This window comes from Meleagris gallopavo, chromosome Z (genome assembly GCF_000146605.3).
Source record: "Meleagris gallopavo isolate NT-WF06-2002-E0010 breed Aviagen turkey brand Nicholas breeding stock chromosome Z, Turkey_5.1, whole genome shotgun sequence".
Lineage (NCBI taxonomy): Eukaryota > Metazoa > Chordata > Aves > Galliformes > Phasianidae > Meleagris > Meleagris gallopavo.
This window is the reverse complement of record NC_015041.2, coordinates 8513239-8530085: the sequence shown is the minus strand read 5'-3', so window position 1 is coordinate 8530085 and position 16847 is coordinate 8513239. Positions and strand designations below refer to the sequence as shown.

Below are 16847 nucleotides of genomic sequence, written 5' to 3'. Positions count from 1 at the left end.
GTCAAAATAACATGAAGGTTCTATATTAAATATTCATTCTGTTGAAATAAATTATTAGGGAGATAGTTTGCCTGTTTCAGGTGTGTGTTTGATGCTGATCAGGTTAGTGCTATAATGTTGTTTATCCTTTAATAAATCTAACTGCTCAGATTTTTTTGTGTGAAATTCCTGCTAATCCTAAAGAGATTTTCTTGAAAAGTGGAAAAAAAAAATTACAACTTTTGAAATTGAGTGGTGTTTTATCCAGTCTTAAACTTTGGCTTTGTGATGCAGAAGGTTGTGGGGTTCTATTTTTTTCTTTGCCTACAAATTATCTAGTTTTGAAAAGTTTTGTTGTTATGTTCTTCTGCTTAAAAGAAAACCATATCCATGGTATAACAAGAGGGTGTAATATCTGTGATGAAGTCATTCCTTTCATAGACATCCACCTTTCTGCCCTTCTTTTTCACCTCCCAACATAAGGTCTGAGCTGGCAGAAGATGAGAGGTGCAAGACAAGGAATACATGAATTCTGAGATGCAGTGAAGTGCCCCTTTACTGTGCTTGTCAGTAAATCCTCCAAGTCTTTGGAGGATCTGGAAACAGCGTTATGTCTGTAAGTCAACTTTGTGTTGAAAAGGTGTTTATTTTTCAAAGTTTGGATGCAGCCAGTGTGTTATCCCTGCTCCTCTAGCGTGGCTAATCTGTGATCTGTATTATTTATTCATGAATAACTTCAAGTTAGCATAATTCTTCCTTTCATCTCAACCTGTCTAGTGTAGGAAAACCAGACAAAAACTCATTCGGAGCCTTTCTAGTGATACATCACAGTTTTTTAGTGCTGTTAAAAAGGAAAGCTGTAACTCTTCTTTTCCAGCAAGCTGTTTTTCTGTCAGATTTTTTCATGGTGTGTACCTTAAAAAATACTGCTGGTTTGTCGTGGAGTAAGTAATTGTGGAACAGAAAAGCAAGGTTTTGTATTTAAAAAAAAAAATATATGTATTTCCAGCGTTTTGGGGTTGTTTTTTCTTTTTTTGACAGTAAAGTAGTTGAGGCACTGATGCATTTATCTCAATCAAGCTGCATGTAATGGGCCTTCTTTGCAAGGCTAAATTGACAGCCTAAGAATTGCAGGCAGTATGTCAGCTATTAATTTTCTTCTCAGAGCAAGTGGCTGCAGCACACGTTCACTTACGTTGCCTTAGCTGGGGAAGGGGAAGCTAGTTCCCAGTAACATTGCAGGCCAGTTTCCTTTGGGCACATTTGCACTGAGCATTACCGAGCTTTTAGTAAAGTAGGTAAAAATGTCAGTTGTCTTACTGTGTACTGCTGCTGAGTACTTGTTTTTCGATAGCTAACCTGCTTGTAAAATGTCAATTTCAGTAATATATTTTCTTTAGTTTCAGAATGAAGTATTGATGAAATATTACTGCAGAAAGACTTAACATGCATATTTCTGACATTAAAAAAATCATGAAAACATGAAATAGGACAAAACTGTTCTCTTCCTCTAAAAGATACTGCCTGTAAAGCTGGGTGTGTGGGAGCAGATAGGCGTGTTATGGTATGAGGAAGACTGTTAGTCTCAGTGCAGAACTATGGGTTGGCTCCACCTCTTAATTTATATTTAACAACAGTGTTTCAGCCCTTTTGTTTCATTTTGTTTGTGGTGAACCATTAAGATGATAAATGGTATCTTTGTGAGCTAGATCTTTGTAATTGGAAAGGCGTTAAACCTTTCCAATAGGTCTGCAGAACCTATTGCTGTTTGTGGATGTTGCAGGGTGCTGTTCATCACACCAGGAAGTCTGTTGGGCTTTTTGTATATCTTTCTGTTGCTAGTTTTCTTCCCATGTGTAAGCTGCTTATTGCTATACATTTTCTAATAATCTCCTTTTACAGTCTTTTTGGATAGCATCATGTCATTATAGCCAGCCGTTACCTGACAGGCTTGCAGTCTTTTGTGTGCAGGCAAGTGTTGTGCCATGGATTTTCTGTTTAGCAAACGGTCTTTCCAGTTTCTACTTCTGTAGATGCTTGTTTCTTCCCCATCTGACAGTCTCGACTAGGAGAGAATCATTCCTTACGTATTGAGTTTCAGCACATTTTTTGCATACCTTACTAGAGGAGGCAAGTAGAGTACTTTCTGGTTGGATTGAGGTATATGCCAGGAGGGGTGCCAGGACTCTCTCTGAAGCACCAACTACAACTGCTTTGCCTATAAGTTATTTAAATGTGCTTTCTGCTTTAGCAGCATCTGCAGACTGTGTACAAGACTTTACAGTTGGTACATCTTAAACACTAAATGGAATTACTTATTCCTTTTAGTGCAAGACCAGGGCAACGGGTGGATTTTTTCTTATCTCATAGTGAGAATGTTGTGACGTGGCATTCTTAGGAGATGGTCTGTTTCTCGCAAACGTTTTGCACCTGGGTAAGTGAAACAAAGTCTGTTCTGAAAACAAGCTGAAGGGATCTAGGGGAGGTCAGACAATCTCATTTTGTACTCATTTTTTTAAAACATCTAAGACGTTGCTCTGGAAATTCATCTTCATTGTCTTCACAATGATAAATAAGGATGGCTCACCTCCTTCAAAGTGAATTACTCTGCTGTTCCTCTGCTTGTGTTAACCTAGTGCTTTACTTTGTACTTCAGTTGTCACAACTATGGGGAGGAGGGTGGAGGAGGTAGGAGAGAAGGATGGCGGCTGTGTTTAAGAGCTGATACCAGTATATTGGTAAGTCAAGAGGAGAGAGTTTTAATTGTTTTGTTGTCTAGTCAATCCATATCAGTTAAGCATCCCCCTATTACTTAGCCAGCATTAGACCCACTTTCTCTGCATTAGAAGGACTTACAGGATTTCAGCTCTTCTCTTTCTGTGACCAGGAGCATGCCGTGTCTGGCTGAGGTGGAGTTAATTTTCCCTGCAGCAGCTGGTTTGGTATGCAGTTCTCCATTCGTGACCTAAACTGCGCTGATAAAGGATCCTGTTGGAGCTGTTGGTGAAGGCTGCCCGGCAGCATCAAGGCCTTCCCTGTTTGTCCCTGGGGTGCAATGGGAAGGCCTCATCCGCAGCTGTGGGGGACTCTGCCAGGATAGCCGGCCCGCGGGTATTATGTGCCATATGGCCTCATGCTTAGCAAAAAAAGGAGGGGGTGGCGGTCATTGCTCAGGGACTGGGTGGTTCTCAGTCTTCCACATGGGAGGTGGTGAGCCATTGCCTTTGCATCACTTTTTTCTTTTTTTCTTTCTTCTTTACTTTTCTTATTAAATGTATTTCAGCCCACAGGATTTTGACTGCTCTGTGGGCTGGTTTTTGTTTTTTTTTTCTTTCTCACCCTATCGTGCTTAAGGGGAGAGAGGAATCTGTTGTGGGGCTCAGCTGCCCGCCAGGGTCAGCCCAGCACCAGAGCCCCTCAGTGTGTGCAAATGCTGTGCCGTGAGCTTCTGCTTGTTAAATTTGCATCTTAGGCAGGATGTGATCTCTTTATTTCTGTTCCTGCCATGTTTGCTTATTGCTGTGGGAAGATTCCTTTTGAGTGAAATATCTGGTCTGGATGATTTGAGCACCAGTTCTGATTAAACATTTCTTTCAAACTGGGGCCAGATTGTATGCTCAGTGACAATAGCTGGTAGTGTAGAAATTAAGTAGAAATTGCAGGTTATGGAACACGCTTATTGCAAATTTTGCACAGCGTATGGAGAACAGAAGTTGGACTCTACTGGAAGGCAGTGTTGCATGAACTGCACATTAATTGAAGTAGCTGTCTGCATGTGCATGCACCTAATCATGCCAAAAGTGAGGATTCTGTGTGTTTTGTTAAGGGTTCAGCACTGCGTGGGTAAGCTGCTTCCTCTTCAGCAAAGCTGTCTTTTAGATGTTCCCTTTGGTGAGGAGATATCTGAGTAAGTGTGTCTGTACACATGCTTACAAAGCTGGGTGGTAGCATTTGGCTTTAATGCTTTCAGTAGTCAACAGCAATTGCTATTTGTTATTCTTAAATGCAATTTCAAGTTAGTCAAATACCTGACAAGTTTCTTGTCAACAAAATTACACTTTCTAGAATATGCCTACATGCTTTTCTGAAGTATTTCTAGTGTTTGGCTGTCAGAATGCTTCAGAGACTTTCTTCACAACCTTATCTTGTGTTTATAACTAGACTACAATTTATATTCCAGTAAAATGGCTAATGATTTAAATGTCACTGAAGTTGAAAAGGGACTGCAGTCTGGCATTATGTTTTTCAAATTGTAGTATTTGAACAGTATGCAGTTCGGCATTCAAGTTTGCTTTTCTGTCTTAAACCTCTGCAGTGCTGAGAAAGCAATGGATTGCCTGAAAGGAAAGAATTGCTGTGAAGAATTGGTTAGGCGTAGGTTGGCACAGTTTCTTAGAGACAATAAAGAGGAATCATTTTTTATAATTGCAAATTAAATATCCAGATACAGAGCTGAAATGTTTTTCCTTTGACACATCAGAAAATACAGAATATTCTTCTAGAGAAGTTTGTCTTAATATTTTGAATATTCTCAAATTCTTTTTTTCCATGTTACTGTTTTTGAGGTATGACTGATGATGGGTGGATGTCTCTCTAGCATTCTCATTCTTTCCAATTACGTAGATAAATAGAATGGTTCCTTTTGCTGAATCTAAAATTATTTTGTACCAATTTATGAGCTTCTTGAAAAATGAGACTCCCTGTTTTCTTCACCAGATTTGTAGTGTACTCAAAATTACCTCTCTGAATGCATTCCCATTAGGTGAAGCTGGGTTGTGCCTTTCTTTAAAAGAAGTTGGTTAGGGAAGAAGTTAAAATTGAAATCTGCCAGACGTTATTGCTGCCAAAACTAAAAATCAGTTTTTTGCGCTTCAGGGAAACTTATTGTCTTAGAATCTAAACACAATGAAACAACTTCGAGCGTTTTTACCATAACAGGTTTTTGCTATTTGCTTGTCTTTTAGGTCCATAATACAGGGAAGAGAAGGATAAACAATGAGTGGAAACAAAGGAAATAATTATTGAAGAATTCTTAAGCAAGACTCTAACCCTGAATGTTTTGTTTTCAGCTAAACATGAATAGGTTGGGCTGAGACCATGCAGTTCCCTTGCAGAGGAAATTGATTTGGGTCTTGGCAGAAAATACTGCCATAGAAGCTGAACTCGATGTTGTGTTTTAACCCATTTGGCATCCTGCACAACTGTAGTGTTTTGGAATTTCTTAGATTGGATTTCTTAGATACGGATTTTCTTAGAGGTAAAAATATAAAAATAAAAAATCTATAGCTTTTGTATGTAGGGGTTAGTATATGAACTTTGAATGTTTTTGGAAAGTAAGAGAGAATCCCTGAGTCATTAAAGGACGTACAGAATTTGACCACATCTGCTTTTCTTGTTTAAGACTTCCACTGTTAGCTGCAGCTTCTGTACTTTTAAGCTCATCTACAGGAACATTAAACTACAGTACTGCCTTGGAATCTGCCTTGGATATAATGTATTTTTTCGTGAATGTATTTGAAGGTGAAAATGAATTATTGTGTGTAATGAAACATACCTGTAATGAGGTTAGCCCAGTGTTACTGTGACAATTCAAACAATTTTACACATTCCAGCCTGTCTTCAAGTTTTGTTACAATTAAGCTTTTCCTTTGTCCCATCATAGTTGTCTATGGTTTGCATTTTCCCCCAACTCCTTATGAATATGGTTAGATATGCTGGTAAAAAGACTTTTAATTGGTTCTCTCTGGAATTAAAGTGCTTTGCGTGTTTACAGTCTCTCTGAGGTTACTTGAAGAGCTGGCTTGAGGGCTTTACAGAGGTCACTTAAGCACCTAATTGAAAGGAAATTCATGCTGGCTGTGCAGGAGAGGAGTTGAGCAGAACTAGCATAGAATTGCCATTATATTCCTGTTAAGTCTCTTCTACTTGCAGTGAGCTATTGCCACTTTGAAGATTATTAACTGATAAAGCTAAATTTCCAGTTTTCCTGGTTGAGAAGAATTAAGTTATTTTATTATAGAAGTCTGTAGTAAATACACAGAAGTGGTATTTGAAATAATTGTTTAGACACTAAAATGGAATTAGCAGATTTGTTAAGTATATAATTTTACACAATAATTAATTTTGGAAAAAAATAAAGAAACCTATATAAGAAGCCAACAAAGCAAACAGTGTTACATCATTTCAGTTCATGTACAAGTCAGAGACACGAGTAGCATTTTTGCAGTGCTTCTGGTAGTTTAAGTTTTCATAACTTTTGTGGCCGCTTTTCTGCTATTTCTATATGATATGTCTGATTCCCAACAATTCTTACTAACGTAGTATTACCTAAGGTTATGCTGCCCAGCCGTGTTATGCAGACCATGTTTTTGGAAGTGTTGATCTGTGGGATTCAAATTATCAGAATGAACATGCAGTTATTTCTTGAAGTAGTGACCAGTTTATCCTATTTGGGTCACTGAGAACTTAGGAAATTTTGGTTTTTTTGTACTTTGTGTTCATTTCTTACCAAACTTGTTTGCTTATTTTTATGACAAGAAGCTTCTTGCAACAATTTTCTGCAAGAATAAACATAGGTAATTTTTTTTAGAAGACTTTGTTATTCTGATATAAGCATTTCCTGCTCTAAAAAATAATGCTGTTGAAGTTTTTAGAATTGGCTGGAAAAGTCAGGTACTGGTTTTGTTGGACAGATATTGTGATGAGTATGCTCAGTGTTGAATCAAGCTTACATTGCATCAATCTTCCTGACTTGCACCGAAAATTCAGCAATTGTATTTGTTCTTCTTTGTAGAATGATAGTATTCCTAAATGAATCACTGTCTTTCAAGGGTGTTCCTTATCTAAGAAGCCTCTTTACAGCAGCTCGGTTATTGACTTCGATCTGCATGAGATTTTTTGAAGTTGCAGTGTCACGGTGCATAGCTTTACTTACCTGCAACAATACCAGGCAGTATTTCCTAAGCAGCAATTTTACTTTCAGCAGTGTTATGTGAAGATTCTGAATTCATGGTTCCCATTCTGTTCTTTGTCCTCTTCTGCCCTTTTCTGCTGGGATCTCCATTTAGGTGCAAGATGTGATGGAAAAACTTGAGGAGATGTAGTGTGTCTGTAGAAGAATATTGATGGTAGATGCATTAGGAATTCATAAAATGAACATTTTAGGTCAACATAAAGGAGTGAAATTTTATGTTAAAAAACAGTTTATAATAAACCAGATACTTGCCTTACCCTTTTTGTATACATACTGCTTATAGTTTGTATTTTACCTCTTTGAATATGAGAACAGCTTTAAGGAAATGTTGCAGTTTTGAGATAATTCTAGCTGCTTTTAAGCATTCAAAATACTAGTAATAATTGCAGAGGGCTTACATAAAACAGTATATTAAGGTGGTTCTCCTCTTTGTGAGAGTTATGATAGCCCTATGCTCCTTAATTTACTAGTAATCTTCATTAAAAACAAAATACTTAAAAAAGGTGTACTCCATTAAACGTCATAGTTTTGAAACAGAAAATAAAATCTGTTGTAGCAACTTTAGAATTCATGCTGCAGAGGATGCAAGGGAAAGGCAGCAGCCATTCTTGATGTGGAAACAGTGACAGAAAAAGTTTTAACCCATTGCAGTGCGCCTGGACAGTGTATGCAGTTACCCCTGCAAAAGCAGATACTGTTTATCAGCAGCAGTTCAGGTTCTGTTGGACTGCCTATTTTGGCGTGGCTCTCAAATGGCTATACAGGAAGACACAAAGGAGGAATTACCTTCTCAGGTTCAAGGAATTTTGTGTAAGGTTGAGGTGAAGTGCTGTGATTTTAAAAGTCACCGTAATTGAAATGAGACTCCTGAAGGAAGTGCAATTGAAACGATGTATGGAAAGTAGTGGTTTCAAAGTGATTCTTATGCTGGCAAAGTGGTTGTGCACTGGGGTATTGTTTTGACTTCTGTTTCTTTTCCTACTTTTCTTTTTTCCTCCCTGGCGTTTATTGCTGCTGTGTTAAGAACTTCTTAGTACGTAAGTACTGAGTGAGTCTTTCTCTCATTACTGGGATGGCTACTCAGTGATCATTTGAGTTTTCTTGCTTCATTATGCATCATGCTGTGTAAATGCCATTTCTTAATTGTGCAGTGCAGCTTCTAATTTATATCATACTGTTTTGCCGTGGCCTACAAATAAACCAAACTGACCGAGTTCTTCCAAGTTCCATGTCTGATTTATCTGGTCCATCTCAAATTATCACCTGCTGGCAACTGTTTTTCCTTTTCCTCATCTTTGAAGGAGAAACGAGCCACCTGTATTTCTTGTGTTTCCAGAACTGTGGTTCACAAACAGACCATGACATTTCCAGCATTGTGTCTTTATTATGCTGGTGTGTTAATTTAGTGAAACTGATTGAGGAGACCTCATATAATTGATCTCAGTAATGCCCCACAGTGCTGTAAGGCCTGGAATGTTTTTCAGTATGTTTGTCATCTGTGATTTCTGAGAACTTAACATAAAAATAGTCTACCACTATCAGGAAGAATAGAAGGCAATGAAGAAACTACTGCGTGGGGAAAACTAGATATCTGTTCCTATATAAACATCATAGTTTTATGTTTTAGAGGCTTTATGTGGCTGCCATTCATACAGTATTTGAATGCCAGTTGTGCTGAAGTAATAAAAGTATGGGAAAACTCCTGAAAAGTTCAAGACTAGTAGCTATCTTTAATAAGAAAATGGTTGAAAATTTTCCTCTGAGATCCCCTTTTAATGGAAAAAAGACTACCTGTAAATAGAGAATTTACTGTGTGCTAACGTGAAAGCTTTCTTTGATTATGCCTCCTATTTGAGAAACCCTGATTTTTTGGCTTTTGAGTCTTTGTGGTAGATAATCCAGTTTGTTGTTTTGTATTTAGGACTTTGAACCCCTCAGGAGCTGTGATTGTTATTTATCTTAACTTTCTGTTACTTACCAGCTTGGCCAACTTCTCTACTTGTAGAACTGTTATGGATGAAAAGGGTTACTACATTGTGTTTCAGGTGTCTTTACATGAAGCTTCAAAAATTGCATTCCTTACTGCATTTTTGAAGTTTTTTTGTTTATGTATTTCGTAAAAGAAGAATTTGGAATTTCCTGAGTACGGGCATGTATGATTTTAGGTAGCTCCACTGATGTTTCTTGTTTAGAGTGCTCCCCTTTATTTGTTTCATTTCAGTTTTGTTATAGTAGATCTTTTGTTCCCCTTTTAAACAGAGGGTGTTAGGTGAGGGAGTTCCGTGAGGTTTGAATATAAAATGAAAAGGCTTTTAAGGAGAGAAATTTAGACTGGGTAACATTACTTTGTGTGCTATCATAGAATGGCTTGGGTTGGAAGGGACCTCATGGTTCATCAAGTTCCAACCCCCCGCCACATGCAGGGCCACCAACCTCCACGCTTAATACCAGACTAAGCTGCCCAGGGCCCCATCCAACCTGGCCTTGAACACCTCCAGGGACAGGGTATCCACATCCTCTCTGGGCAGCCTGTTCCAGCACCTCACCACTCTCTCTGCAAAGAACTTTCCATGACATCCAACCTAAATCTTCCGTCCTTCAACTTAAAACCATTTGCCTTCGTCCTGCTGTTATCTACTGTTGTAAAGAGTTGACTCCCCTCAGAAGCTCTGCTGTTGTGGCTCTTCATAAATGTAAATTGAGTCTGAGTCAGAGTTGAGTCTTCAGCCTAGCACTGACCTCTAATACTGAATGTTATTGAGTCTACGGAGTTGAAGATGAGCCTGAAGGGCTTATTCTCTTAATAAATTAATTTTATTTTTTTTAGCAAGTGGGTCATATTAACTCTCAGTAACCTTCATGGATTACTACATAGCTTTATGATGTTTTTTAATTAAGACCTAGAAAGCTCACATTCATTTGCTATGGCTCTGTGGTCTGTAAAGTAATCTGTAATAGCTTGAGACTTGCTGCATTAGGTAAGGAAATGCACTCAAAGCCACAATCTACCATGTGCTGTGGATGGTTCTATAAACAGATGGCCTTTACCAACTATGTTAAGCGTGGTTTATGTTACCACGAGTGTATCTTGAAAGCATCAGAGTTGGAGCTCTGCAGCCATTTCTCCTCTTTTCTTATGAATCTGTGATTTTTTCAAAGATCTCTGCCGTTTTCTGATCCATGCAGAGTATAGTAGAACTTCCGGTTTCCTATTATGAGATAATAAGAACTGGAAAGAGGATGTCTTTCTATAATGGGAAGAGGTTTTTTAGTGACTCTTAAGGGTGAAACAGTTTTCTGAAGCAGAATGTTACATGGTCCCACTCAAGTCTTTTGTCCTCATTTTTAATAGAAAGTATTTTTGAACTTTCACTCTGCAATGTTAGAAAATTTCTCAGTCAGTATTTTGAGATGATGTCTACAAATGTAAAACAGCATCTGCTATTCTGTTGTATTTCTTTGCTTTGCTACTAGCTGGCTTTAATTTGTGCTTGAGACAGAATACTGAACTTTTTTAATAGAACAAGCCTCACAATTTTTTGAAACTGAATAAACCAATGAGACAGGTGGATATATGACTGCTCACTGACTATTTAATACTGAAGGGAAATATTTCTGGATTTGTGTTCAGATTTTTTAAAGTAACATCAATTGTGTATAAATCACTAAAGCATTTGACAGTAATAGTTGCCATATGCAGTCAGTTCTGGTTGTGTTAGTCTCCTCATTCTGATTGCTTATGTACTTGGTCAACTGTAATGGTCATTGCTGCAGTAGCTTTGAGGGTCTGAGATGGAGAAAAGTGTTATCAGTTGATTGAAGTTCTTTTTTAATATGTTCGAATTATGGAATTTGAGTAACTTCTGGATTTAAAATGTGCAGAGATCTATACTGAATGTTTTTGAAAACTGAAAATTATTGTTCTCTGTAGGAATGTATTCGGATACTTCTGCAATAGCTCTCTTTCTGTAATTGTACTGAGCGATTCAATAAAATATTTAAAGAGGTTCTGTGCATAGAATCCTATGGTGTTGTCAGTGCAATGCACGTATTCTCTCTACAGTTTACTTTTCTTGCTTTGATTTTTTTTTTTAATAGCATAAGCAGATGCTACAGGGCTTTTCGTAGCCAGGGCAATGTTGGAGCTCCTGAATGACAGTTGTTCGTTTGTGCAGGATTTCTCATAATTTCTAACAATCTTAAGATCTTTCTTCACAAGTCCCAGGGCCCCATTCCACTTAAAGTATAGCTTTGTGAAGTTTGAAATTCAGGGGTCTTGGAGGTAAGTAGGGTAAAGACATTAAGAAACAAATGAAGGTGTCAGGGGACACTGGTAGGACCTTTCCAGTCAGGGTCACTTCCTTTCCATGGGGCATGTGCATCAACCCAGACTCCCGTTACACTCTGCATGCCAGCATTTGTAGGACGTGGCTTCCTGTATATGTTTGCACACTTTTGTTTACATACCCCAGCTTTTGGATTCCTACTGCACGTAGGAGGAAGCTGCAGGAGTTTTGCTTAGTTCAGCATTGCTCAGCCTTTTTGATTACTTTATTGGTAAGGTTGCTTGAATGTGTGCCAGTATAATCATGTGGCTTTTCCCCCTTTTAAAGTGGAAACAAAAATAAGATGACTACTCAACATAAACAGTGTAAATATGTTGTCTGCTATCTTGTCTGCCACATATGCCTGAATAGTTATAGTGAAATCCACAAGGACCATAGAAACTCAGTCTCTGTTAATTGCAGATGTGAGAACTTAATATTTTATTGTCACAGGAGCATGTAGCAGGGAAGCAAGCTGCTTTAGGAGAAAGGATGTTGTGAGCAGATGGTGTAGGCATACAGCTGAAGAGTCAAAGTAAAGGCAGGGAGTGGAGGATAAGGCAGTAGGGTGTAACACAATGGTCTCAGAGCCATGGTCAGGATGTGGATGCTGTTCAGTAAGTAGAAGCTGTGGTGGTTAGTGCTTACTAGACAGAAGACCTCTGACAGCTGGGAAGTGGGTAGGAGAACAAAGTGAATAGGTACTTCACCGTGTGATGGGAGATAAATGTTTTAATGAGCATGGATTTTGGATAACCTATTTTTTTTAAATAGAAGGAGGATGTTAGTCTTAGCTTTGTGCTTTGCTGTACTTTAGTAGAAAGCTTGAGCTTTCAAAGTTAATACAATTGCAAGTTTCTACTATAAACTTTATTTATTTCCCTTTATGCTTGTTCAGCAAAACTATTTTTAATATTGGAATTTCTAGGTCAGCTCAAAAGAAAACCACTTTTCTGCTGTGTTTCTGTAAATAAACGTGACGGTTGTAAGCAATCTAAGGATCATTGAATCAGTGTAGATTTAAAATTGTCTTGTGAGCTATTCATAGCTTTGTGCTACTCTGATGTGATTGCTGTCAGATAAAAACAATTCACTACATTCTAAGTCTTTCCCACCACCATTGCCTACCACTGAACTACTTAATGTGAAATAAGTACTTCAATCAGTTAGGATGTTTATAAAATTAGCTAAGGCTTGTAAGAAGAGAGAAAAATATTTGGTGTTGCATTGCTGGGAATATTGATGCTGTTTGAGAACATCAAATAGTGAAATGACTTGTGCCTGTCAATAGTGATCTTTGTTCTTTAAGTATTTTGAGACTGCTAGGTATCTGGAACATAACATAAAACAGTGTTAAAATGTCAAACTGAATCCTTACTGTCTTCAGTACTCTTTAATCAGAAGTGGCCAGGGACTGACATGCACAGAAATACTTCCAGCCCATGCTTTGTGGTACCACTTCTGTGGTAATTTCCCACATTGTGTACTGCTTACAGAATCCATTTAGAAGTTTTCTTCTAATAACTTCCATCTTCCCATGAAAACAGTCTAATTCTTTTGTAGACAAGGAATTGGCCTTTGACAGGTTAAAAAAAGTTTCATTTGCCACCCTCTATTTCTTGTCTGGAAAAAGGAGAAGTAATTGCTGCTTGTGCAATTCTACAAAGCTGTTCTTCCTCTCTGCCCTTTTCATTCTTCTTTTCTTTGCTGTTCACCTGTGACCTCTTTAATAGGTAGTACTATAATGCTGAGCATTATTGTTTTTCTTTTCTTTACTTTGTCTACATATATCATTTGAGCTAGGTGATTTGGAAGATAAATATCTGCTTTTACTTTGTTTCAGCTACACCAGAAACCTTGAATTAATTTAAAGGATGATTTAGTGAGACTGTTGTGTGCTAACCTTACTTTCTCTGAAGTTTCCTTCAGTTGACTGACATCTTTGCAGTAATACTGAGCACGGTTGGTCAGTCCGTCCGCTTGAACTATCTAGAGAGACCTATTTAATGGATTGTAAAATGTTTAGGATGTCACTGGCTGTTATAAAATACCTTGTTCCTTACTGTGCTGACATAATCTCTGTCTAATGAGACGTTCCTTTACTTGTGGATACCCTGCAAACTTTGAGCCTGAGAAAAAAAGTTGAGGCAATGTACCTTCTTGTGACTCTAATGTCATGAAACTCACTAGACTAAGCAATTCCCTTTTTGAAGATGATAATCCTTTTGAACTGCTTTTTAGGATTGCTTCATTAAATCATCAGATGGTTTTGCAGTCTCCATTCTTGCAGAGTTTTCAAGACCTGCTTGAATAAAACCCTGTATAATTTGGACTGACTTCATAGCTGAACCTGCTTTGAGCTGAAAATTGGAATAGAGACTTTGTGAGGTCCCTTCTGACCTGAATTATCCTAGGATTATTCATTTATCCACATCCCAGGCCTGTGGTCATACACGCTGGATAATTGCTGAAACAAAGGATTTAATACTGAGTAATTGCTGTCATCTCCTTGACAAATAATTTAGAAATAAATTTGTCTTTTCTTACTAAACAAGGGAATAATTTCCAGAGTTTAAACTGTTCACATAATAGTATAATACTTAGTGAGTATAAAGAAATACTCATTTATCAAGTCACAGCTGTTTGTCCACTTGATTTTTAGTATGTATATATCTTGTCTGATTTCAGAAATTTCTTACTCAAAGGGCATAATTGATTCAAAATTGAATGTAGGAGTCATCATTTTATTTCATAAAACAAGTACTGCACCTTACCTTATGTGTTTTTCTTTTAAGACAGAACTGGTGTGATGCCAACCAAAAAGTTAGTGGAATGGCTGATATATGGTAATAGCTGATTCTCACAAAGATCAGTTTTGAGTAAAAAAAAAAAAAAAACCTGGCAAAATAACTTCCAAAATGCCTTTGCAGCCTTATACTTATGGCCTTTCAAGTGAAGATCTGACATTTCCTAGAAATTCAGAGTTCCTGTGGAATTTTTACAACTATTATTCATTTATATAATACAGTTCTTGAAAACATCTAAATGCGAAGTGGGAACAAGTATTATGTTCTTAGAAATCTGTAGTTAGTGCATGCGTTAGCTGGGGAATAGTTTGTATATGCTGTAGTGGACTTCTGGTATGTCTGTCTGGTGTCTCTGGCAGATGTCATTTGCAAATACTGTAAGGTTGTGTTTCTCATGATTTGGGCTAGTCTACGTTACTGGCTAGGGTAAACTTCGGATGCTCTCCCTTTTTCTGTTGTTTCTTGTAATCCAAAGTGACTTTTCATAGACAGGATGCATTGCTACAGGATTTTTGGAAGGCCTTTCTGGATCATACCAATGCTTTTGCAGTCATTTATGAAGAGGCAGATCATTCCTCAAAATGATCTTGTTCTGTCTTAACATTACAGAGCTAAAAAGAACAGTGTTGGGTATTTGGCGATTAAAATAGAATCCTTTTTATAAGTCTTTGTCACTGCATGCAAGCAGTGGAGTACAAAAACCAATAAATTAGTGTTTCTAACTGGTAAGTAAATTTACTGGATCAAGTGTTCTGTTCTGCAGACAGCTATCAATGCAGAAATGTAGATGAAGCATGAAGGGTGTGATGTGGTTCATAAAATAAATGTGGTTTGCAGTCCACGTGAGAAAAGTATGCCTCGTGTTTCAGAAAATTAATGTTTTCAGGGGGCTTAGATAACAAAATGGTAACTGCTCCAAATAGTTGTTTGGAAACTTATTTTCTTTTGGTTTACAATTGTAGAGTCACCAGTGTGAATGTGACCTTCAGCATCACCCAGTCCAGCTGTCCACCGGTCACCAATATTTTGTATTTTCCGCTAATCCACATCCCTCATTACAACATCTACATATTTCTTGAACACATGCAGGGACGGTGACTCCACCGCCTCCTTGGGCAGCCCATTCCAGTGCCTGATCACTCTTTCACAGAAATTCTTCCTAATGTGTGACCTGAACCTTCCTTGGTGCAACTTCAGACCATTCCTTCTCATCCTGTCACTAGTTACATGGAAGAAGAGGCCAACCCCCAGTTCACCACAACCTCCTTTCAGGGAGTTGAAGAGAGCAATAAGGTCTCCCTCTTCTTCTCCACTCTAAACAATCCCAGCTCCTTCAGCCGTTCCCAATAGGCCCAGTGCTCCGGACCCCTCACAGCTTCATTGCCCTTCTCTGTACACACTCCAGGGCCTCAATGTCTTTCTTGTAGTGAGGGCCCAGAACTGAACACGGTACCTGAGGTGCAGCCTCACCAGGGCTGAGGGCTGAGTACAGAGGGACAAACGCCTCCTGCTGTTTATACAATTTCTGACACAAGCCAGGATGACATTGGCCTTCATGGCTACCTGGGCATACTGCTGGCTCATATTCAACTGAGCATTGACCAGCACCTCCAGATGCTTTCCCTCTGCACAGTCTTCCAGCCACTTTGCCCCAAGCATGTAGCATTGCCTTGCATCACTGTACTGTATTTAGCCTGGGAAATCTGGTCTTCAGTTTGTGCTGATTGCAGCATTTGTTTGAGCTTTCCATTTACAAGATGTTCTCTATCTTACTTAATGTTGATTTTTTTTCAGATAATCATTATTTCTGTGCCATGTTGTTTATGGCATGTTTCTGTTCATCATGAAACTAAGATAAGCTTGTGTGGTACTAGTAATGCCAAGTGCCTGATGTCTTAAAAATATGTTAAGCTTATTTCGATGTACATGAGCTCTGTGGCCTACCTTGCTGTTTTTTTTTTCTGTCACTTTCCTGAAGTTTCCTAGTTCTTCAAAGAACTGACAAAGCCTCAGAAGTAAGAAAATTCATCTGTTTCTCTTTAACATTTACAGTATAGATATGATGGTTTTCTGTCATAAAAGTTTACAAAGGCGAGGTAGCTGCTTAGAGAACACAGCATGGTTTTTTTTGTTTGTGTTCAGGTGCAGGTGGAAGTATCTGACTTGTCTTTCATTCTTCACAGGGTTACACATCCTTCTGGAATGATTGCATCTCCTCAGGATTGCGTGGCTGCATGCTAATTGAACTTGCATTGCGTGGACGTCTTCAGCTAGAGGCTTGTGGAATGAGGCGCAAAAGTCTGCTGACTAGAAAAGTAAGTGGAGTTAAGCGGTCAGTTTTGCTTTTGAGTTGTGTTTCAGACAATGCAGTAGCTATAAGTTACAATCAGTTGTAACAAAACTTTTTTTTTAATATGTGGTTAGAGATTGAGTAGTGACTTAAGCTGCATGCATAGAGTTTAAACAGTGAACTGAAGTGTCTTGGAAAATTTTCTGTACTTGTTCACAGCTCCTGTTTGTTCTCATTGACGTGTTCCTGCTGCACTTGGGAACCTTTCATAACGAGTTGGCAATGGTGGTGGCCAAAGTGCCATGGCAGCAGTTGCTACTAGGAGCCAGCAAGCACCAGCTGTGATCTGCAGAAGTAACTGGCTCTTGCAGCACGAGCGAGATGTGGGCTGGGCCTGATAAAAGCAACTCACTGGTAGTGTGCTAGATGTGTTGGAAATATCCAAATAATTTTGTCAGGACGGTATCTCTGAT

At 38.4% G+C, this 16847-nt stretch overlaps 1 protein-coding gene across 2 annotated transcripts in view; it reads left to right on the top strand.

Annotated features, from left to right (window-relative positions):
* The first annotated feature begins 574 nt into the window (after positions 1-574).
* Positions 575-16847, top strand: part of GOLPH3 (golgi phosphoprotein 3) — a 28246-nt gene continuing 11973 nt past the window's right edge. The window contains exons 1-2 of one of the 2 annotated variants that reach the window (XM_031557202.1): positions 575-595; positions 16268-16399. In XM_031557202.1, coding sequence (XP_031413062.1) covers positions 590-595; positions 16268-16399 — 138 coding nt within the window. In that variant the 5' untranslated portion in view covers positions 575-589. Of the gene's footprint in view, positions 596-2365; positions 2414-16267; positions 16400-16847 lie in introns of those variants that run through there. The other variant, XM_031557201.1, reaches the window with a different exon arrangement.